This window comes from Pantherophis guttatus, chromosome 2, assembly GCF_059756535.1.
Source record: "Pantherophis guttatus breed Tessera chromosome 2, ASM5975653v1, whole genome shotgun sequence".
Classification (NCBI taxonomy): Eukaryota; Metazoa; Chordata; class Lepidosauria; order Squamata; family Colubridae; genus Pantherophis; species Pantherophis guttatus.
The window spans coordinates 162181022-162206097 of NC_142064.1; the positions used below are offsets into that span (position 1 = coordinate 162181022).

Consider the following 25076-nt stretch of genomic DNA (forward strand, 5'->3'; position numbering starts at 1 on the left):
CCTGTCCATTATTTTTAGTCCCGCCTCCGTTGCCGGGAAGCCCAGCTTTGGCGAAGACTGGAAGACAGACTCGGTGTGTGGAACAAAGAAAAAACCAAAGAGAGAAAGACAGAGACAAAGAACGGGTCCAGCTCAAGAAGAAAGAAGGGAAGGGTCTGGCTGCTGTCTCCACTCAACGAGAAGGAACGTATCAGGTAAGACCAACGATCCTTCTCCATTGAGAGTGGAGACAGCAGCCAGCATGGGACATACCCAAGTTCACTGTCCCTGTGTTAGGGGGGGGTCAGGCTGGACCGCATTGTCCTCTCCGGCAACGACTCTTTGCAGAACTCGGCGACCAAACGAGGCTTCGGCTGACGCAAACTGGTCGATTTTGTAGTGTCTGATGAAGGGGCTGGGAGAAGTCCACGTGGCAGCCCTACAAATCTCCACCAAGGAAGCCTGTGTAGCCCAAGCAGCCGTCGTAGCGGCGCTGCGGGTAGAGTGAGCTGTCAAACCTGAAGGACGTGGAAGGGATCTGACATCATAGGCTGAGGCGATAGTCTGGCGAATCCAACGACCGATGGTTGAAGACGAAACCTTACTACCCTGAGAAGTAGGTAAGAAAGACACAAAAAGAGACTCCGAACGACGGAAGGGAGCCGTCCTCTTCAAGTAAATCCGCAGCGCCCGCCGGACATCCAGGGAGTGCCAACAACGTTCCCGATGGTGAGAGGGCCGGGGGCAGAAATTTGGTAGGACCAGTTCTTGGGCCCGGTGGAAGACGGAGTTGATCTTGGGCACGAATGTCGGGTCCAAACGGAGTACCACCCGGTCTGCGTGGAACACACAAAGATCTGAACGAGTAGACAAGGCAGCGAGCTCAGATATGCGGCGAGCCGAAGTAATGGCCACCAGGAAGGCAACCTTGCAGGTAAGAAGTCTGAGGCTGGTAGTCCGAAGAGGTTCGTACGGGGAACATGTAAGAGATTGTAAGACCAGAGAAAGATCCCAGGTCGGGTAGCGGTGCAAAACCGGAGGACACAAGTTCTTTGCTCCCCGGAGAAAACGCCGGACCAAGGGATGGTGAGCCAGAGATGGCAAAGAGCCGCAGGTAAGTACTGATGATAAGGCTGCAATATGTCGGCGGAGAGTGTTGGAGGAGAGACCTTGGGAGAGACCCTTCTGTAAAAACATCAGAATATGAATAATAGACGGTTGTAAAGGAGAAATACCGATCTGATTACACCAGTTGTAGAAACTCCGCCAGGTGGCAGAGTAAATGCGTTCTGTAGAAGGCCGTCGGGAGGAGAGTAAGGTATGCACGACATCCGCCGGAATTTGTACTTCCCTCAACGAGCACCGCTCAACCTCCAAGCGGTTAGATTGAGCCAGGCCGGGTCCGGGTGACTCAGGGTGCCTTGAGAGAGAATATCGTCCGAGAGAGGAATGCGCCACGATGGGTTCACCGACAGGGACACGAGGTCCGCAAACCAGGGTCTCCGAGGCCAATGAGGTGCCACAAGGATCACTTCCGCTCGCTCGGATAGAATCTTGCGGACGACCCTGGGAAGAAGGGCCGTCGGGGGAAAGGCGTAGAGAAGGCCCGGGGGCCATGGAATTCGAAGAGCGTCGACGCCGGCTGCCCGAGGATGAGGGTATCGCGAGAAGAACAGAGGAAGTTGAGCGTTCTCGTGAGTCGCGAACAGGTCGATCACAGGGCGGCCGAAGCGAAGGCACAGCTTCTGGAAGAGGAGCGGAAGGAGACGCCATTCCGCATTGTCTATTTGGCGGCGACTCAACCAGTCTGCTTGAACATTCTGAACTCCGGAGATGTGTTCCGCCCGAATGGAACTCAAATGGCGCTCTGACCAGATCCCCAACGCGACAGCCAGGGTTAGAAGAGACTTCGACCTGGTGCCCCCTAGTTTGTTCAAATGAGCCTTCGCGGCGACGTTGTCCGTGAGAACAAGGACGTGGGCACCGGAGACCAGACTGCGGAACGACTTTAGAGCTAGGAAGACAGCCTTCAGTTCCAGCCAATTGATGGGATGCCGAGCTTCCGAGGGGGACCAGGTCCCTTGGGCCAGTTGACCTTGGCAATGAGCTCCCCAGCCCAGAAGACTGGCATCCGTAGTCACCACCACCCTCTTGGGCTCGAGGAAGAAGCAACCCGCTGAGAGAGCCGGGGAGCGCCACCATCGAAGGGATCTTCGCACCGCAGACGGGAGAGGAATCGGCTTCGATGAAGTGCCTCTGCCGGCCTTCTGTAAGGGCAAGAGAAACCATTGGAGTTCCCTGGCGTGAAGTTGAGCCCAGGGAACAATAGCTATCGCCGATATCATCTTACCTAAAAGTTGAGAAAGAACATAGGGGGAAACCACCCGACTCCCCTCAACCCGGGAAACCAACTGTCTCAAACTAGCTTGTCTGTCGGGAGAAAGAAAAACTCTGCCCTGAACAGAGTCAATCAGGGCACCCAAATGTACTAACTTAGTGGAAGGGGAGAGATGGCTCTTCTCCAAATTAATAGAGAAACCGTGAGCCGCCAGGGTTTTAACCGTCAGACTAATATCTAAAGCAGCTTGCTGAACAGAAGGAGACAATAACAGAATATCATCTAGATAACAGAGGAGACGGACTGAACAAAGACGGAGTTTAGCCGCCAAGGCAGCCAGCACCTTCGTAAAGGTGCGGGGGGCCGAAGAAAGGCCAAATGGGAGAGCCCTATATTGGAAGTGAGCTCCGTCATAACAAAACCTCAAAAACCGTCTATGGGAAGGGAGGATAGGAATATGAAGGTAGGCCTCGGTAAGATCAATGGAGGAGAGGAGATCGCCCCTCCGCACACCGTCTAAAATAGATTTTAAAGATTGCATTTTAAACTTTCGGTACGCCACGTATCTGTTTAAACGTTTGAGATCCAAGATGGGACGCCACCCCCCCGATGATTTAGGAACTAGAAACACCCTTGAATAGAAACCCGAACCCTCCTGACCGGGAGGAACAGGTTGAATAGCCCTGATGGTCAGGAGATGCTGCACCGATGAATCCATAAGGGATTTTTTGACTGGATTACGAGAAATCGGACAGCAGACAAAGGTGTGAGGGGGGGGGCAATAAATTCAATGGCCAATCCAGATCTCAAGGTGGCGAGGACCCACTTGTCCGAGGTGGATTCTTCCCAGACTGGGGCAAAGAGACCCAACCGGCCACCGATGGGAGGATCCAAAGAGCAATCAGCGACGGCGACGGGAGAAACGACCCCCTCCCCCTCGAAAGGGCCGCTTAAAGTTAAAGGGACGTCCTCTGAATGATCTATCAGAGGAGCCCCGCTGCCTGTTGAAATACCCTTCTCTCCTAAAACTGGGAAAGGGAAAGGAAGAGGAGGACCCCCCATCCGCACCTCTGGAGTAGGAACGAGAGGGGTAAGGAGAAAAACGGGGCGCTCCTCGCCGGAAAACAGCCGCTAAAACCTTCTTCTTGTCCCTGGTCTCTGTGAGGAAGGGATCTAAGGCATCCCCGAAAAGCTTCGTGCCCTTAAAGGGAACTGAAGCCAATCGCCACTTATGCCTGGCATCCGCCTGCCAGTGACGGAGATACAGCAAACGCCGAGCTGTGACTGTCGAAGCCAAAGATTTCGCAGAAAACCTGGCAGCGTGAAGAGTGGAGTCGGCTGAAAATTGAACGGCAGCTACGATCTTATTCAGGTCCTGCTTGATACGAGGATCCACAGGGGCTAGTTTGTCCTGTAACTGACGCAACCAAAGTAACGTTGTACGATTAAAGAAGGATGCTGTAGTAGTGGCTTTAATCGCCCAGGAAGAGCTTTGAAAGGCCTTTTGAAGAACTTGATCAGATCTGCGTTCATCAGGACGGAAACCCTCGTCCGGCTCGCCCGGAACGCTGGAATTAGGAAGAAGAGCTGCAACTGGGGCATCCACCGAAGGAATTTGAAGAAGAGTTTCCAGATCCGAGGATACTTGAAAGTTTCTTTTGTCATTAGCCGAAGGAAGAGGAGCAGAAGCCGGAGATTCCCACTGGCGTTTAACGACATCCAGAAAGAGAGGAGGAGTAGGAACAGATGTTATGGGTCTAGCCGGTTCCGCGAACATTGGGTCCAAGGAACCAGATGAAGACGAAGGGGGGGGATCCGCATTTGTAGAGGATAAACGGGCTGTATTAACCGCTTTGAAGAGCAATGATTTGAACAAGGCCTGAGGAAAAAGGCCTGTGAAAGTAGGCTGATCAGGAGGAAGGTTCTCATCTTCCGACAGGTCAGAATCAGGACCTCCTTCGTCGATAAAGGCTGAAGGATGACTGTAGTGGGACGAAGTAGGAGAAGCTGAGCGAACTGAATGAGAACATCCTTCGTCACTGGGGTCCGCCGAACAGGGGGAAGCCTCTCTCACTGATCCTTGTCGACTAGCAAGAGCCGAACGGGAGGCCAATGACTTTTGAACAGCCGCCTCGATCATTTGCTGTAGCTGACCTGGAAGGATGGAAGGATCCAAGGAGTGAGCAGGTACAGGGTCAGGTGAAGGAGCCTCCGGTAGAATGGCTGGATCAGGCACCGGTTGAGAAACTGCATCAGGACCCCACAAATTTTCCTCAGAAATAGTCACTGGACAATCTTGTAGGGAAAGTTGGTCAGGAGAAGGCGAGTGAGCAGCTGCTGGAGGTGGCTCAGAAGAGGCAGGAGGCTGAATAGCGGAAGAAGATAACTGAGCAGAGGCCTTGTCACATAACCTGGTCAAAACTTTGTCTCTACGTTTCTCCGCCTTGGAAGAAGAAGATGACACATCACGAGTGGAAGACTTATGATGAGAACGTGAGGATTGAGAAGTTCTGGAATGGGACCTGGAATCTCCCCCGGCAGCATGATGGGTAACAGACGTGGAGTCTGATTGGCCAACTTTACCTGCACTGGCCTTACGACCGTGCTTAGATTTAGAAAGGGCCTTGGGCATGTCCACAACAAATGGGTGCTTTAAGGAAAGACCCCAGACAACAAATTACGCTTTGATAATTATACTTCAATGTGTCAGAAGGGAGCGAGAGGAACTCCACAATAATGTCCAGAGATTGTAAAAAACAAATTTATTTGGTAAATTGATAGACTAGATAGGGAGCGTAAGAGAAACTCCACAAACAACAAGCGTAATAGACAGAAAAGGGCCCCAATAATTAGAGAAGTGTTGGTGAGAAAGAAACACTCAATTTAGCAGCCAAATGGGCAGATTAAGGCCACCGTCCTCAGGTTTGTATAACGTAAAGGGGGAGGGGGCGCGAAGCTCCACTAGGATTAAATACAGCCTCAGGAGAAAGGAGGGGGGGGGCGTGAAGCTCCACCAGTAGGAGTTATGCAGTATAAGTATAATGGCCACTGCAGTACAAAACGGGGGCGTGAAGCTCCTCAGTTGCAATAAATGAGCCAGCAATGTATTTGAAAAATTTTGTAGTCTGCAGAGATCGGCAGCTAAACGGTTAAGGCGGCAAGCAGCAACAGGTGGCAGTAGAGGAATGCAAAGTTGCGAGGCTCCTCAGTTAATACTCAGCCTGCAGCACTTTAAGTGATTTAAAACAGCCAGGGCAAGCGGCTGCGAGAGAGGAGGCTGCTAGTGGAAAAACAGCCCCCCCAGGCAAGAAGCCTGATTACGGGGAGCGCAGGCTGAGCGGCGCCGCGATTCTGGCAAAGGCGGGAAAGCGAGGGGCGTCCAAAATGGCGGGCGCGACTGCAGCGCGCCCTCCGAACTGCCGAAATTAATGGGAAATGGAAAACAGAGCAAACGGAGCAGACGAGGGAAGCTCGAGCTGGGGATGATGTCCCTCGAAGTTCAGATGACAATGAAACTCCTTAGGAGGGATAGAAGTGAGGGAATCCAAACGCCCCTGGCACAGCCAGGGGAAACGAAGTTAATTGAGGGCTTGGTAACTCACGAAATCGAAGTCAAGCAGTCCGAGGTCAGCCAGAGTAATCAATCAGAGTCCAAATAGCAAAGAGATAGCACAGTCACACAATCCAAAGTCAAAAAGCCAGAAATTCAAACTAGAAATAAGATTAAAAGAATTTAAGCTAGAGAGCAGTCCCACACACCAGCCAGCGCTGAAGGACTGAGCCAAAAGCTGGGCTTCCCGGCAACGGAGGCGGGACTAAAAATAATGGACAGGCTCAGTCCTTCATGCTGATTGGATGGGCACTACCCACGCTGGCTGCTGTCTCCACTCTCAATGGAGAAAGAGCAGTTTAGTAAGAGGAAAATTAAACCAAAATTTACAGCTCAAAAATTCACTTCAGTTCTTGTCAGTAACTGAGTGATAGACTGGGGGATCATGGGATTGGAGGCGTGCCTCAACAGGGAGAGTTTTACAGCTCTCACTCAGTTACTGTCAAGAACTGGAGCATGAACCCAGCCATGGACAGTGGGAGCAGCACTCCGGAAAACGAACTGTCCGCCATGGTGGGCAAGCCCCAAGTTGAATAGTGATTATTGATAAATTAATTGCCAAATTGATTTGCAATAATAAATAGTGATGAATCAAAATTGAATGATTGATTAATAGATATTTGATTGCTGGGTTAATTGATTGCTTGATTGTTTGATTAATTAATAGGTTGATTGAATGACTGGCTGCTTAGATTACTTGATTAATTAATAGAAATCAGCTCGCTTGATTAATTAATTGAATGATTGGAGGAAAGCTTGCTTAATTGATTTATTGATTGATAAATTGATAGTCTGGGTATCACTCTGGGCAATGCACTATGCCCAACAAGCAGTGCTGGCACCCCTGCCACGCTAAGTACCACTGACACTGCCCAGGTGTGCGGGAAAGCCTTGCACCAAAGGCTGTAAAGGGGTGAGCGATAAACTGTAACCGCTCCCCCCCCCTTTTTTTTTTCCTCCTCTGAGTCAATGCCCAGACCGGGACAGAGACTCAGCTAGCCAGATCTCCGACTAAAGGCTGCGGCCCTCAATTAGGGTCCGCGCTGCCACGAGGAGATTCCAAAATGGCGGCCGCCCTAATAGCTCAAAATGGCGGCCGCAAGTTGGTGGCGTAGTTATGAAATGGCGGCTCGCCCAAGCTCCGACGGATGGCGGCGCGCTTTCCCCCTGGCGCCACTCACACGCGGACGCCAAACAGGGACGAAGAACGGAGCGGCTTTGATACGGCGGGAGGGTAGCGAGCCCCGACAGCCACGCCACACACCCCCCTGCAGCGATCACTCACAGCTGAAGTCTCGAAGCCGAAGACGCCGCTAGGCACAGCGCCGCCCGCAGAAGCCTGACGGGACGGTCGCTGGAAGAATTACGCCACCAAATACAGCGAGCCGGTAAGCGCTCCTAAAAATACCTCCGATCCGGCTCGCTGGTCCACACGGGAGTCGGGGAGCGATCCACTCAGCCCCGACCTCCCCCGCAATAGAATAAGCTTACCGGATCCGCCCCGCAGGGACAGAAGCCGGCAGCAGCAGGCGCAGAAGCGCAAAAGTCGGCACGACCCAGCTCCCTGGGCACGAAACCGACGAGCAGCTGATTGACTCCAGGAAATCAAATAAATCCTAAACTAAACCGAAAGAGAGCAGAAACAAAAAAAGGGGGCTAATCAAAAATAACTAAAAGGCCTAACGCAACACTCAGAGCACAGAGAAAATCCTCCCAGTGTGTCAGCAACTGAGAGAAAGACTGGGGATTCGGGTGCAAAAGGGGGCGTGGAGAGAGCACAGAGTAGGTAGATAAGTAAAAAAAGTTCTCTCAGTTGCTGTCAGATAAGAGGATTTTCCCAATGCTGGAGTGTAGTAGCAGCGTTCTGGAAAAAATGCCATCATTCACTGCTCTGTCAAATCACTTTCATTCTGTATTTATAGTAGTCACTTAAAATATATTTATCCCTTTCATTGTTTCTGGAAAATGTTCCTTTCCCTGACAAAGAAATCTGAAGATTATCTCAAATAAGCAAGCCACTGTACAGTGAAGACCAAGAATTCTTCCCCCAAAACACAAGAACATTTTAATGGAGCCTTCCTTGATTTGTATGCCCTCCAGGCTTCAAAAGACTACATTTTGGCTTTCTCTTACTGTTGGATATTCTCAGGTAGTTTGGATACGTATATGTTAGCAAAACATTATATATTTCCTTCCAAAATTCCCCAGCTTTCTTGAAGATGGAAATGGTGCAAACGCTTCCCTGAGGAAAACCTAGGCCTTCTATAGACCGTAACAAAAGTTTAACACAAGCAATGCTGTAAGAGATTCGGCTACAACAAAAAATATATCAGATTTAGACAATAAAACGAAGTTGATATACTTCCTATGTCAAATTGCAACATGCTTTTGAACTAAATACTACCGGTACCTTATGGAAAATGAATGCAGAGTTGAGCTTTGGAATGACTTCAAATACAGCTGATTTTCATGGGCAGAACATTTCTATTTCTACATTTTATTCATCATAGAGTTTTGGAAGCACGTTTCCTGATTGTCGAGGGTAGCTGTGGTTCATGTCTATTGAAATTCAGCTTGTTGACCTGAGTACACAGAACAGCTGTAAATATGAGAGTTCAGTGTTCAAGGGAACATTATTTATCTGTTGCTTTTGTGTGCCACTTCAGGGTGGAATATGTAGAGAGGCAGGGAAGGGACATCTGAGGATCTCATGAATATATCTATATAATTTTCTTGGGACCAAGATGTAAGCACTTCATCACGATGCTCTTCTATATGTTTATTGTTGTTTTTTCAATTTCTTTGTATTCTTTGGTGGCCATCCCTTTGGGCATAACCAAACCTGAACCTGCTTAGCTTTTCAGTATCAACCAAGGTTGGCTAGGAGTTCCACCTAGCTGGGTAATATATCCTCCAATTTTGTTCTTGCAACCATTTGTTGCAGCCAACCCTAAGACATCAAGACATTTCCTGGTTGAATGGGACCCTGAACCTGGCTCCTACTGTCTCGCATTGCCAAAGGCATTCGTGTGTGCACATGTGTGTATACACACACACACACTCATACTAAACTGATACTTGAATTTCTTTATCAGGCACGGTTAACTATGAGGAAATCTTTCTACTCTAGAGCAGGCCACGTGCACCCCAGCTCCGCAAAGGCAAAAAACATTGTGATATGTCTTAATTTGGCCAGCGATGCAATCATGTTGGACACCCCTGTTCTAGAGGGTTAAGAGACCCTCTCACTTCTCATTAGCACCCTAAGTGGAAATATCACCAGTGCTGATAATAAGACAACTTAAAAGCTGCCAGGAAGCAATTCCTTTCTATAGTAGCGGTACTTAACATGACAGCTGAATTACGAGTTGTATTTATATCAGTAGTTTCATTATTTCATAACAGTTTAAGAAGTAAGAGGCAAGTCTAGAGACAAAATCATTTAGCATCCTTATACATTCTCTTATTGATGTACAGATCTTTAAAACAAGATGAAGGTAATTTGTCACAAACAAGTAGCAGATTATGCATTGGAAATTGTTATAAAAGGAAAATGAGAATACTAGGTTATTTTCAATTATTTTTCTAGTGTCCTGAATTGTCATGGGTAATTAACAAATAAAGCCAATAAGCCATTTATTGGATATCCTTTTTTCCCCTCCTTTCATACATAGTTGAAAGTTAATTTTGTGTGTTTTTTTCTGCAAGCTTACTCTAAAAGTTCAGTCCTCCCCATAGCTGCAAGTTAAATTCCAAGAACTTCCCCATAAACAGCTTCTTAAAAAGAGGAAACAGATCTCTTTGACAGAGAAGTGGGTTTTCTGTGTGAAGCCTAAGGCAATAGCAGTTTATAACTAACTCTAGCATTTGGGATTTTATCTCGGAAACAGAAGACAGTACATCCTTCCTTATTTCAAACTCAATCTTCATTTAATAGCAGCAACAAGGAATACTGTGTTTATATAGGGAACAGTGCAAAGAAACCTCTAATTAGTTATATCACATACATACCATTTATTTAATTTCTTCTATGCTTTACATCGGGTTTATTTTTTAAAAAATGTTAATTTTTAAAAATTGCTTTGGTCAGTTAGTCCTTCATGGAAGAAGTCATAATTAATATAAAAGATATTTTATGTACCCTGAGAGCATATGCACCAAAGACAAATTCCTTGTGTGTCCAATGACACTTGGCCAATAAAGAATTCTATTCTGTGTCTTGGCAAATTATGACTATTTTGCCACGTCAGTGGCAAAGTGACTTGGAATTGAATAGTCAGCAATGTTTTTTTTTTTTTGTTCCAGGCATTCTTCACAAAAATCTCTCAATATCTTATAAATTCTTCAAACCCTCATTTTAATGTTGAAATAGTTTTGGCAAATTAATGTTTAAGTTTAATGTTTAGCAACTAGTAATTTTAATGTTATCATTTCTTAGTTTAAGTGCACTGTGGATGTTTAGACCAATCAGCCTTGTACAACTCCCCAGAATGTTAGGATAAGCCAGTGATAACCTTTGTGACACAATTGTAACAAACACTCATTATCTTCTGTCTCTCTTCAGTGCCTTTTACATAACACAGTACTTTCCACCAATCGTCACCAGAGGGAAAGTCAATGATCCACTAATTATAGGTCTTTTGTGTAATCCTCCATTATTTGCTACTTGTTGCAATTAAATTCAATGTTTGTAATCCTTTTGTAATCTTCCTTTACAAGGATATGAAACTCATAGATCAGAAAGCAGAAAAATAAGTTAACTTTAAATCTGATTCTAAATAACAAACTTGTGAAGTTCAGAAAGATGTATTAGTCTAAAAATGTTCCAAAGGGCATTAAAGATTCAAAGACTAGATAGAAAATATATGTTATCTATGAACTGTTTTATGGTTAACACAAATAATCCATATGCAGCAAAAACCTGCAAATCCAGAAGGAAATTTACCAGTGTCTGTATATGTATTTAAAATCTAAGAAAGTTCTACTATGGTTAAAGAAAAGACTTTGTCTAACTTTGTTTCTATTTGGAAACAAACTTGGGCTTCTTGCTAGAAATGGGAAGAAATGAACATTTAATTTTGGGATCTGTCAGTTAGAACTGTTTATGGTTATAGAAATAACATTTATTATTGGTTTTAGAGTAAGAGGTTAATGTATATCTGTATTTTACCAAACAATGTTGGAAATTCCCCCCCCCTTTTTTCTTTCTCTTTGCACCCCTGATTTTGCTTTTTCTTTAACCTTTCTTTTTCTTTATCCCCTTTTTTTGCTTTTCATATTTTATCCTTTGCTGAAACATTTAGAGAAAAAAATCTAAGAATATTCTACACTGCAGCTAGTTTTGTGACCCATTGAATAAAGGATTTTGTAAGAAGTTCTTCCAACCAACGGTCATTAACGTAATGAGATCAGAATAATGAGATAACTGCAATCTGCCTCACCCATATACAGCCAGAGTTCTATCTAATCATTCCATTCACAACAAAAGAAGCACAACACAGATAATGGGCCAATTTCTTAGAAAAAACAGCATTGCAAGTTTACTCCCACCATAATTACTGAAGTCAGTCAACCTGTTTTGCCAGCTCCTTCAATTCTGATCTGTCCAAAATTATGAATTAGGAAGTTTTCAATTGCACACAATGAGAAATCTTTCACTAGCTAGGTAGTAACTCAGAAAGAGCCTGGTAGTATCTTTTCTAACTAACAGATGTTATTACAAGGCATAAGCTTTTGTGAGCTGCAGCTCACTTCATCAGATGCAAATTGGTGATCTCATATTACTATTTCTCAGAAATGCTATTGAGAAATAGAATTGCATCTGATGGTGAAGGGCAGCTCACAAAGCTTGTGCCTTTTTTATATAAAACGTGTTAATTGGAAAAATGCACTGTCAGACTCCTTTTGATTCCCCCCCCCCAGATTAGCATAGCCCTCATAGATTAGCATCCCCCTTTTTTAATAGATTGGTTTCTTCTTAGTCACTAAAAATGCACCACATGATATGAACATACGGTATTTTGTTTTGAAATCAAACAAGAGAAAAGTTAGTTCTAAGCAACCGGCAACAAACCACTGGTTGCACCCAAGTATGAGATAATATGTTGTTGTTATTATTACGATTAAGTTCAACTACGAAATTACTGCTAAGAGCAAACTATACACTTACCATAAGGTCAATCATTACTGACTGTAGTATAAATATAAAACAATTCAAATACTGCAGAAAGCTTTTTAAGTAAGAATAAATATGATTACATAAAATAACCATACATCAAATATCCAAATTATGTATTGCCCCCCAAATCTGAAAGTCAAATGCCTTTAACAGTCTATGAATAAGATAACACCTTTTGATAAAAGAGTTGACATGTTTTCTGAAGATAGTACAGTACAATGTTAGAACATAATGTGAAGGACATGATGAATTGTTTCAAAATATTCCAAGGAAACCTTGACATTGAGTAGGCCAGATGTGTTTTAAACATTTGCTCCAATGTTCATTTGGTCTTAGATGTTAACTCCTGATCAAAATCTAAAACAACATTTAATATAACTAAAGCTATATATTCAATACTATTGGAAAATATAGACTACTAAAAAATAATTGGGAGAATTTCTAGTAGAATCCATTCCTTCATAATGTAAAAAATAAATATATCGAATAAGCATGAGAAAATGAATTTTAAGCGACCTCCAATCATCTGAACTAAATTACTTAGGGAGTTAACTTTGCAAGCTGCCAGACTATAATTTCATGTGGATAACACTATGGAGGAACAGATCGCGGCCTGTAAAACAAAGACCTTAATTATATGATGTAGATCAACCAATGGCATCAAATGATCAACCAATTGGCATCAAAGATCTTAAAGTGTATTTTAAGAACAGTTATCTCTGCATAAATATTTATGCATTTTTGTTATATCACTGACCTTCTCTTTGAGTGAGAAGTTTTTTATATATATGATGACTTTATCCAAATAAAAAATAAAGTTCACCTAAGGGATTGCCTCTCCTGTGACATCTACCTGTCCCATTCAGCAGGAGGGGCATGTTATGGCTGTATCTACAAAAAGTGTCATCTGGGAGGACCCAGGAGAAGAAGCCATCATATCCACACTTTAATATCTGATTCCCCTGAACCTTAGATTGGTCCAAACCCTACTGGTTTAGGATGGTCTTGATGACATAGCTTTGCTGGTGTGTGTGTGTGTGTGTGTGTGTGTGTGTTGGGAGGGGTCTGATAGCCATGGAGAGATTCTACAAAGGTTGCTGATTATGGTCAATTTATTTTTTGTTTTAATGTGGTTTTATTGATATTTTTATGTTTATATATTTGTTTTTAAATTGTTTCTATTTGGTTGTCGCTCTTTAATTATTGTGAGCTGCCAGAGTCAATTAAGTGACTTACACATCAAATTAATTTTAAAAGTAAATGAAGGAATTTTTCTAGAGAAATCTATGACTCGTCCTTCTTAATTCAACTATGATGCTTATTTATTTATGTACACATAACCCTAGAAATCATGCCAATGAAAAGTACATTGCAGGGACATCGAATAGTGTAAATTGTAACTTTAATGACACAGATTTAGAAAAAAATATGTTGGAAATATAGACAACACAAAGATATTCTATAATGCTTGGTTTGCTTTATCTTTTTCTTTCAATATACTTATTATATATGTAATAAAAACTATTTAAAATAAAAATGCTTCAAAGCATTTTTACTAGTTTCTATTGCTCTCATGTAATTAATATAATATGTACCATATTTTTCTCACTATAAGACACACTTTTTTCCTCAAAATAGTGGGTGGAAATGTGTGCGTCTTATACAGCGAATATTGTGGTGGGGGAGGGGGTTGATGTGGTGGTGTCGTTTGCCGCCACTGCTGCCACCATTCACCGCCACCAGGGAACAGTGGAGCCTTTGCTGCTGAGCAGCTGGAGTCTTTGCTGCTGAGCAGCTGATTAGTGGTTGGATGGGCCTCCCAGAATACTGCCGATCAGTTGTTCTAGGCGGCGGGGATTGCCGCCTATCGCCACCAATTGCCACCACCAAATGGAGGTGGCAGCGATAGGCGGTGGTGGCAAATGGTGGCGGTAGGCGGCGGTGATCCCCACTGCCTAGAACAGCTGATCGGCGGTATTCCAGGAGGCTGATCCAACCACCAATCAGCTGCTCAGCAGCAAAAAGTCCAACGTTCCCTGGCGGTGGCGATTGGTGGCAGCTCAGTTGTGGACGCAACAGAGCGGAGCCCTGACAAGCCACGTGCTGGGGCTGCAATAGCGTGCTGAAGCTGATCAGACTGTTTGCTGAAAGGACGTTAGCTAGATGAATACCGGATGGATACTGGGAGGCAGAGGCAAAATTTTTTTTTCTTGTTTTCCTCCTCTAAAGCTAATGTGTGTCTTATGGTCCAGTGCATCTTATAGTGTGAAAAATCTGGTACTTTTGTTTCTATTTTCTTCTTTCTCTACATTTATCCCTAAAAAGCTTTGATCCTGTCAAATATATGAAAAAATAATATAATTTCATTTTTAAAAGCTAGGATGCCAAAGCTTAGAAATTCTTCATCCTGTTAACTGATCTTGTTGCTCAGTCTCTTATTTTCTAATGATTTTCCCCAGTGAGTTCTTTTTATTCTCGACACCAAACAAATACCATGACAACATTAACTGAAAATATAAGTAGAGAAAAACATTTCACTCCTTGCTTGAAACTTTAAAACAAATGGGGCCAATTTTTACTGAAAATATTATACCAATGACAGATTCACCATTAAAATACATCTGAACATTATAGGTGACTATTTTTGCCCAGAATGTTGAAGTCCATGACTCACAAAATACAAAACTGCTATACATACAATAAGATGTATATGTCGTTCTTTAATCCCCCAAATAAATAGAAATAATGATGACTAATTTAGTGGGTAGTTGAGTAATTCAGTCTGCATTATGCTAACAATAAGCATACATGCCACAGATTTATAGTTAACGATGCTTTCGTACCAGCAATTCCTAAAACAAAATTCCATCTCTCTTTATCCTCTGTACGGTATATAAATAGTAGGGATGTGCATGAAAAGGAAAGTTGTTTAGCTTTGAATTTGAAACAGCTGTGTTTCAGACATTCTGCCAATCTCTTCTAAGTTGATCATGGGCTGCCAGGGACAAAATCCCAAACAATTTGCCTGTTCTGCTTCAATAGGAACAAAAGGAAAGAGACTTTCATTTGGTTTCGTCATAGGAACAGTACAATTTATAGCAAGCTTTGTGGGCTGCTAAAATCTGAACCACTTGATAGTAGGCACGGACTCAGCAAACATCAGTCTTCATTGCCATCAAATGGTCATCCAGATATTTGCTAATGGAGGGGCATGCATCACCACCATCACCTGTATTGGGATGGAAGAGGAAGAAAGCTTCTCTTCCAGCATTAAACTCTTATCTGAACCCATCATGATACTAGCTGGTGACACCACCATTGCCTTCAAGAGGAGTGGGCATAGTCCTAAATCGAACCTCTTTACATCAGATCTCTACCTTCTAGACTAGCAAGCCCTAGGATTATTTTCTCTCTGGCCCTCTAAAATACCCATTCATAGTTTATACAGTAGGAATTTGACAAGGGGGATAGAGTTTGGCTAATGTGCCTAGCTAACCCTAAATTGTAGAATGGGGGTGGTGGTGCAAGAAGCCTTAAAGGCAAGCCTCTTTTTAAAGCAGTAAAAAAATCACTTTTTAAAATTTCTGTGCAGATGTTTCTAGGAGGCAGCAGTGCTATCAGTGCCAATTTACACAGGCAAAATGAATCAGAAGGATTAATCCTTCCAAAATTGGCCTTATTTGGAGGTAGGACATTTTTGGATGGGGGGGGATGTTCTTTTCAACTTGGAAAGTAAAGGTACAGGAAAGAGCAAAGGAATCTTTATTTCTCTCTCTCTCAAATTTCCAACAACCCCCCCCCCCAATATAACTAATAGAAACAAATTATAAAGTAAAATAAAAAGCTATGGAAATTGCCACAAACTGAAACAACACTACTTATCACTATTTACTATTTACCACAGTCTCCAGTAAAAGTAAGTTTAGGATTGTGTCCAATGGACCCATACAGGAATTTCTTCTTCTGAAGCTCCCTCTCCACATATTTTTCTAATGGCAGTTAGACCAGAATGAGTCCTTTGGTGCCACATATTCCTATAAGCTTAGTGCTTCACTCCAAAATGCCATTCAAATCACACAAAAAGCAGTCAAAGCAGTGAAGACCTCTCCTACTATACTGGCCCAAACAGGAGAATGCGAAAGATAATACCCCAACTGCAAGGAATAAGACACAGCAATTAAAACAAATAAGAGTGCTCAAATACACTTCTGCCTGGAACAACTGTGTGCTTGGTTTATGCCTGAAACAACACAGCTCTGTTTTTGCTAGTAATAAGATTTAGGATTGACACAGAAGCTTCTTTGCTACAATTTTATTCCTATAAACACATACTTCCTAGAACATGTTGATCCTAACTTCTCAGAGTGTCTTTTTCTATGTGCATGTATGTATTTAGTTATTCGGATTTTGAGCCTGCTTAGTATCAAAAAGGCTGAGGCTTACAATAATTAGGAACACACAATTTAAAGAAATTTTACCATTCCCTCCCCCCCCCCCTCACACACACACAGAGTAAAAAAGAGGATCTTCATAAAAATCTTAGCCTCTAGTCTGGGAACTGTTCCAGATTTTAATATACTTGTAGAATGCTTACAAGTGTGGAAAACATTCAGAGGACAGGAATTGCAATAGAAAAGGCAAGGTTTTTTTGCCCCTGCTAGATGGCAACAGTTAAGTGAGGGGACCTAAAGCACACCCTCTGTGCCTGAGCATACCAGATAGGCAGAAACAGTTGGAGACAGGCAAGTTCCTAAAATAACTAGGGCAGGGCTCTATATATTGTGAAGAGTGTTATAGGTGACAACCAGCAGTTTGAATTGCACCTGGAAAATTATAGTAACCAGTAAGATTAAAACATGGGCCTAGTAAGGAATGCCTATTGGTGTCCCTGCCACTGCATTTCGGATCAGCTGTACTTCCAGATAGTTTTCAATGGTACCCCCATGTAGGATGGTCTAATCGTGCAGTACTGGGGCATGAATGACCATCAAAAGAACCTCCAAAGTGAGGAAAGGACTTTGCATTGGCATATAAGGTGAACATGTGTAAAAGTCCTCCCAGCCACTGCTGCTACGGGCTCTCTGAGCAGTGGCTGAGAGTCTGGAAGAGTGGAGATGTGGGCTCTCAAAGTTGGAAAAGCATAATCCCATCCAAGACCAAAAGTGACCCAGACCCAGAGGCCCAAATAGCCACAGCCACTCAGTCTTGCTAGGATTGGACCAAAGTCTCTTCCTCCCCACCAAACCCTGCTAGCTACCCTATGTTGGTACCTTCACTTTCACAGGCTAGGGTTGAGATGTGTAATTGGTAATCATCTGTACATTGATAATACCAGACTTCAACTGACAGAGGACTTCATTTACCAGTTTTATGTAGAAGTTAAACAGGAGCGGTGAGAATGTTGAGCCCTAAGGCATCCCGAAGTGAAAAATTGCAGGTGTGATCTCTCCTCTTCTATCAACACTGGCGGCGGTGGCAGCAGATGGGACATAATGTTTTCTAGCCACCACTGTATGAAAAGCTATGCAGCTAAGAGCATCCTTAGGGCTTGCACTGCCAGGGAGGAAGCTGGCACATGGCTTGAAACTCCCCATCTCTGTATTTCAGGTATGGCTTCAAGGCAGTCCTCCATCCAAGCAATATAACAAGCCAGTATGGTTTAGACTGAAGGGGCATTTGTATCTAAGATTCAGCTTTTCAAATGCAAAATGCAAGCAGAACTAGGGAGCAATTAGCAGGCAGGGTTTTCCTTTCCATTGCTCTTACTGATGATCTGATTTTCTCTAGACTTTTCCTTCAGTAGTCCTAATGAATAATTTATTATTCTTCAAATGAATAATTTATGATTGGTTATAAATGATAGAAGCCAACAATCTTATAGTCTATCTGCTGGTGCCAAGAGAAGCCCGTTTTTTATTTTTTTATTTTTATTTTTTTGCAAAAATTGATGTACTTTTGACAGTTCATGGAAATTGCCACAGACTAAAAAGCTTTCTGAAAGTATCTTTCCAGGCTGCAATAACTTTAGCATATTGCCACTGCAGAAGAACAATTACATCGCCTATTCTGTTAGGTTCTTGGTGTTTTTTAAACTTTGTTCTTCTTGCAGTAATTTTATTACTAGGCTAGTAATGCAACCATCATCATCTATGTGAGGAAGATTACCACCCCCACTGCTGTAGCCACAAAATACAGATAGTCTTCATTTAATTGCCTTCTTTAGCAGCCATTCAATTAAAACGGTGATAAAAAGTAATTTTGCGACTAGTCCTCACATTTGGGACTTCTGCAAGTCTGTAAAACAAAGATAAGCTGAAGTAAGAACATAAGCACAATCATGATTTCACTTAGTGACTACTTTGCTTAATGACCAAGTTGCTGGTCCCAATTGTGGTCGCTAAATAAGGGCTATCTGTAGTCTGATTTGGGGAAATTCATGTAAAATACATGAAAGATACAAGTCTGCTTATTTCTGGTTTATACGGTGATTTCCAACAACATTCCATGGTGCCTGTTGAATAGTTTTGACAAACCACTGAAAACGCCCTGGGTATTAACATGTGGATAATCTTTTGGCAAGGACCACATTCTTGAAAGAGTATTTTGTTGGCAACCTTACTGCATGCCAAAAATGAATGAGATTGAAGCCAAGGGAAGCAAGGGTCATAATCACACACGCCTGGATGAGGCCAGCCACTCGTTTTCAATCTTCCATTTTGATGTGCCCTTTTTGTCATTTCCTCAACTTTCTTCCCCCACTACTACATGTCATACATAGGGCAAGGGAATTTCAAGGGAAGAAAAACTCACTTTACATAGAAATTCATAGCAGTTTGTTTTTCAAACCGAGCAAATTTAAAAGGTATGGATTTCAACTTTCAGAATTCCAGGAGTTAAAGTTCACACATCTTGTAGTTCCCAAGTTTCAAAATCACTGATCCTTCTGAGGTCAGTAAAATGAAGACCTAGATTGTTGGGGGCAATATGCTGACTCTGTAAACCATGTAGAGAGGGCAGTAAAACACTGTGAAGCGGTATATAAGTCTAAGTGCTATTGCCATATACTCTTATTGTTAGGCTGAGGGACACGCTGGATTCCAGGTTTACGATTTTACAGCTTCAACATAGGCTGCTCCTAGTCAACTGAGAGAATCACCAATGAAATTGATGGTAATAATGCAATAAAATATGCTGAAAGGAAGCAACATAGGAACTAAAGCATGTAGTTTTATTAAGCAAAGTCTGCATTGCAGAACAATATTATTTTTATACCATGTCTTCACTGTAGACAGCACAGTAAAGTTAGCATAAACAATAAACACTGGCTCCTGTCCTAAGATGCCTATAATAAAAATTCAGATAGAAGGGAGACAAGGATCAAGATGATATGAGTCAAGCAGATTGCAAAAAAAAATTAGCTTAGTTTTTTTTTTCCTTTTAGCTATACCTACAGTGGCCTGGTTTGGTGATTTACAAACTAAATGAATCCTGGTAAAGGGTTTTAATGGCTCTACCATAAATCATAGTCCAAAGAAAGATTCTGCAGCTAATTTTAGCACTATAGATGAGTGATATTAGAAATCAATCCCCTAAATAAATTCACAATTATTCTTCTGAAGTAGAAGTTGGCAACCTAGGGGCTTCCAAATGCTTTGAATTATGACACATCTAATCCCCAAGCCGCATGACCAGAAGTAAAGGACTGTGGCTATGATAGCTAAAAATATTTGGAAGCATCAACTTGTCTACACCTGTTTAGAATTTGAAGTTACATGCTATCACAGCTTCAATATATACGAAGACAGAAAAACAAGTAAACCACAAATTACAAATGTCTTCTGCTGAGGTGATATACATACTTTACCTCTGTAAAAGGTAGAATCTGGAAATTCAAGATGCAGTCCAAATGTTGACATAAAATTGACATTTATACTTGGATGTTTAAGTAGAGCATGTCTCTTTTCACCAATACCCTGACTTTTTTCCTATCTAATGTAATAGTTAAAATATATTTTATTACATTTCATGGATATGGATATTACCAACTTTGTAATAATCTCTGCACACACAATTCTCTTTTATCCATCCAATTCAAGTTTTGTCACCAATCCAAATTCCATTCATTGGCTTTTGCCATTATGCTTGCCTTCTGCAATGTTCTTTCTTTTTTAAAAATTTAGTGCTCTAGGCTGGAAAATGGAAATGGCAAACCATTCCTGTAATACTGCCAAGAAAGCTATATGGATGTTTCTAGGAAACCATTAGAATTTGAGTTCAGCTTTAAAAAGATTTGACGTTACTACTTTTATTAGCACTGACTGGTGCTCTGAGATTTACGGTATTTATTAGAGTGGCATATTAAAAATATTTTAATTTTAATTAAGAAACAAAACAATTGTTACCAATTATAAGGGTCGGAACTTGCCATATAAACAGCTTCTTTCTATTCCCGAGTTTCATTAACTTGGAAGTTTGGTGATCTATTTGCCACAGAAAAGACTGATGCAATCATTTTTTTACTTCCTGATAGAAATTAAACATGTAGTCAATAATCAGGGTCACATGTCTTTGGTTACTACATTTTCATAAATAGGCAGGAAGATGGGGGAGAAATGTACTCCACAATTATATTTAGGCACTTTTTTTTTTTTTTTTTTGGTAATGCCTTTCAAACATGAAGAAGTGACAGAAATAAAATAGCAAATAAATCTGTAGATGAATGTTTAACATAGCAATTATTTCGTTCAAATTTGTACACCTCCCTTCCCTGCTTCCAAAGGTATAAATGTGATTTGTCCCACTTTATACGATTTTTTTTTTATCCCAGAGCCACCTTGTGAGATATAATAAAAGACAGTTATTCTCTATAACTGTTTAAATGGAGATCTGAACCAAACTACCTCTTGTCCAGGAACAATAGTTTTCCCTACTGCATTATCTAAGCTCACATTTGACCAGTAGAAAGACAGTGTGTGTGTGTGTGTGTGTGTGTGTGTGTGTGTGTGTGTGTGTGTGAAAAGCCATATTACCGTATACAATTATTGCATAAAACTAGTTTTCTCGGGACTATAATAGTTCCCAAACAGAGATGAACCAGGAGGTTTGGAGTCCCAAGCACAATTTTCTCTGCTTTTCAACATATTAATCAATTTACCACACATTGTATTACAATAAACTACAACTTTCAAATTTTAAGAAATTTCTAGCCCTCCTAAAAGCTGAGTTATGAGATTGGTTGTGCAATCACCATATTCACATTTGTTTTGCAATAACTTCGTATCATAATTCTCTGTAGTCTATGGATGAAATTAAAGCAATTGACCAACATGCAGACTGAACAAGGAAATAATTGTTGGGAAAAATAAATCAGGAATCCCTGTTTTATCTTTCTTGGAAAATAGTTATTATTATTTCGTTTACCATAAATCTAGCGGAGTTGTATTTTATAAGTCTCCTACATCATCAACATAGCTGCCCTGCATGCAACCAGCTGTAGGAAAATTAGAATGCATAAGTCAAAAAAGTATGCCATTAAGCCTGGATCAAAATAACCACAGCCACATACCAATCTTGACAAACATTGTATAATAAAGCTACTGCTTGTTATAAGTTTGGAAGTTGTGGAGCTCTCCATTACTGTATAACCCCCCTTTCTTCATAATTCCCAGTCATGATGTGTAGAGTAGAGCAATGCCATTTTTTAAGGGCTGAGAAGAATTGCAGAAGCCATGCTCTGCATGCTTTCTCTATCTTGTTATTGTTTATTGTTTTTCTTACTGAACATGCAACCCAACACAAAATCTGAAGCTTCAACACCAATTATGCATTTCTGAGACCATTTTATGACATTCAAAACTTAAATAAGGCAAAATAGCTGATCAATATTGTTGTCCAAGTACAATGAATTCCAAATCCTGACCAATATACTAAGCAACTCATTATTACTTAAGCAACACTGCTCACAATAACTTCATCAAATACTTATAAGGGATTACTTTTTACACAACTGCACAATTATTATTATTTACTTAGAAATCATTTTCTTTAGATAATTTTCACTACCTATAATTCTCTATTTTCACACACACTGCACCCAACAATCCTTTCACACTGTATTCCATTCATCTGCTGTTGGAGGAAAGCGAGGACAGAGAACATTGCAGACACATATAGAGCCAGCAGATCAATATCACTTCTATTTATCCTTATATACAGCTGCTTACAGTAATACGGTCATAGTTTATATACAAAATGCTAAAATGACATATTTGAGAATACCTTAATAGTTTTTTGCCAGCTAACTTTTTTCACCCACCCACCATTCCACCCCCTCCAACTACTTATTTATAACTTTTGGAAAGTTAATTGTGTTCCTTTGCTACCTTGTCAGTTTGTGCTCTTGCAAAAGAGCAAAGAGAAATTATTTCCACTTCACTCAAATTAACTGAACTATCTGGGTTTCGCCTTGCAAGGGTACTCAGTTCCAGGCTACCTTTTCTAGTCCTGGTTTCATTCCTTTTCTCCCCCATTTGGTGCAGGTCCCTTTAGCTGCTTCATACTCTTTAAGTCATGGATCATCCAGGTTTCCTGTTCCTCTGGTCTGGTCTCCTCTCTTCTTCATGGGCTGTAATCTGGTTGTTTCTCACACTCTGTGCATACAGGTAGTCCTCAGGTTATGACCGTAACTGAGCCCACAATTTAAGTCATAAGTTGTGATGGTTGTAAAGAGGATCACCTCATGACTGGATCTGATTTTATGACCTTTTCTGAGGTAGCCATTAAGGAAATCTATTGTTTGCTGTGTAGTGGTTTTTGCAGGAAACCAGAAGTAAATGTCAGTTTCGGGGGGGAGGAGGGGGGGAGTTGTATATCACAGTTACATGTCTGTGGGATATGTCAATCAGCCTTAAATGCAGACCAGTAGTCCAGTGCCTAAATTGTGGTCACATGAGTGCCTGGACATGGGGCAGAACTTCTAAGTTGGGTCGTAAGTCCCATTTTCAGGGTCTGTTGCAATTTTGAATGACCATTAAGTGATCAGTTATAAAACTATAATGAAATGAAATGAGCTGCAGCAGATGAAAGCATATGCTTTTTAGTATAGTTTATTAATAGGGAAAAGTGCTACCAGACTCAACCCCATTTTCTGTGATCATATCTAACACAACTCTCCTACATCTCCTCCAGAATCTGAAAGACACCCCTCCTTTATGGAACTCATTCTATTCTGACTACATATATTATCTCTGGTCTATTTATGTGAAGAACATGAGGTACTTCTAAAAGAGTTTGTTCACTTTTTCCCCACTCGGCCTACATGTATCTTTCACAGCCACAATCTCTTTCACGCACAAAAATACCACAGATCCTGCACGCACACACACACACACACACACACACACACACACAATTATCTATATAAACTTCCAATTCTCAAACATAGCAGCTCACCTTGCCATCCCTGCTATGAAAACTTTCATGATACACAAATATTTATGCAACAATTTTAAGTTTTCACAAATGTTTTGATGCTTTCTTACAGAATTTAAAAAATGATAGTAATAACCCTTCATCTTTTTTCTGGAAAATCATGGGAAGATGTTAATGTTAAGAAAAAGGTTGTGCTGCTAAAAAGTATACAGCACATCCTTACAACTATTAGGTTTGCTTACCTAATAGCTTGCTTACCGATGAAAGCATCTGAATATGTGTGCAAAAACATTCTACATTGTTTGATTCTGATACATCACTTTGATTTTGATTCAGGTTTGCAAGATGGCTAAGGAAAGATGAAAGGAACAATTAAAAAAAGCAATGTAAACTAAGCAAAACAAAACAATCTGAGCCAAAGGAAAGCATATCTAGATAAAATATCTAGGCAAGATATAGAGGCAGCCTAAATGGTTTGAAGATGCAAAATTACGGCAAACAGAGATGCTATCAGAAACAAATGCCAGATAGTAGATATTGTTCCACTTTTGGTTTTCATAACATTTAAAGGCTTTTATAATCTAGAATCTCACAAAGGCTCAACTGTTAATTCTTGGCATGTCAGCATCTGTAAAAATTACTCATCAGAAACACTTTTTTCTGTAAATGATACTAATTCTTGAGAAGCTGCTTTTGCAGCTAGCATTTCTTCACATACCACCCTTCTGAATTTACATCACTGTGTCTTGTAAGTTATCCTTGCAAAGATTTTGAGGAATCTAGGGGAGATTGCTAAATCTTCATTTCCATACACTGAAAGAAGGATTTTCAAAAATTTCCACCATTAAAAAAAAAAAGTACACTTCATTAGGAGGATGCTTTGCTATTAATGCCTACATAAAACACATGTATAAATAAAAAGTGGCTTTATTCCCATTTGAAGTGTAGCCTCAGCATGCCACAGAAAGCCCTGTAGAGCCCTTGAGCAAAGAAAGTTGTGCACTCCCTTTTTCGAATGAGTCTGGGAAATCAGACTCATGAAGCTCTTACTCATTTTCAAAGAATAATTCAGACAAAGGGATAATGACTGCCCATCACTTAGAAAATTGCTGCAGACTTCATGCTAAAATAATTTGAAAGGTTCTTTCTATAATATGGTTGCTCAGTTATTTTAACAGCTATGATTAGAGATAACGTTCTCCAAAAAAATGAGTGTACAATGTAAAACTCCTCTATGAAAACTATTTGAATATTATGAAGTGGCCACATCTCATGTTAAACCAAAAAAAAATTTCTGAAGAGGTCCTTTTTTGTTACAGCAGACTTTGGAGAAAAGATAGGCAAACCATGTAATAGGAATTTCATCTTTATAAAACAATGACTACAGACAGCAATTACATAAATCAATACACATTATGACTTAGGCTTTAAGAAGCAAATAAAAAAAAAAACATTTCCAAGAGATTCAGCTTCCATGCCATACAATTTTAAGAGCCGCTAAAACAAAGAATTTAGAAATTGGAAAAATATATTGCAAAAGT

The 25076-nt window shown here is 41.3% G+C and overlaps 2 protein-coding genes across 2 annotated transcripts in view; both read right to left on the reverse strand.

The window, feature by feature from the left end:
• The window catches only part of GRB2 (growth factor receptor bound protein 2), a 78349-nt gene that overhangs the window by 37120 nt on the left and 16153 nt on the right, over nucleotides 1-25076 (reverse strand). The gene's annotated exons all lie outside the window — the stretch shown is intronic.
• On the reverse strand, nucleotides 3219-4949 carry LOC148115401 (uncharacterized). The gene has a single exon (XM_087888200.1). It carries the CDS (start codon nucleotides 4947-4949, stop codon nucleotides 3219-3221), a length of 1731 nt encoding a protein of 576 aa, XP_087744326.1.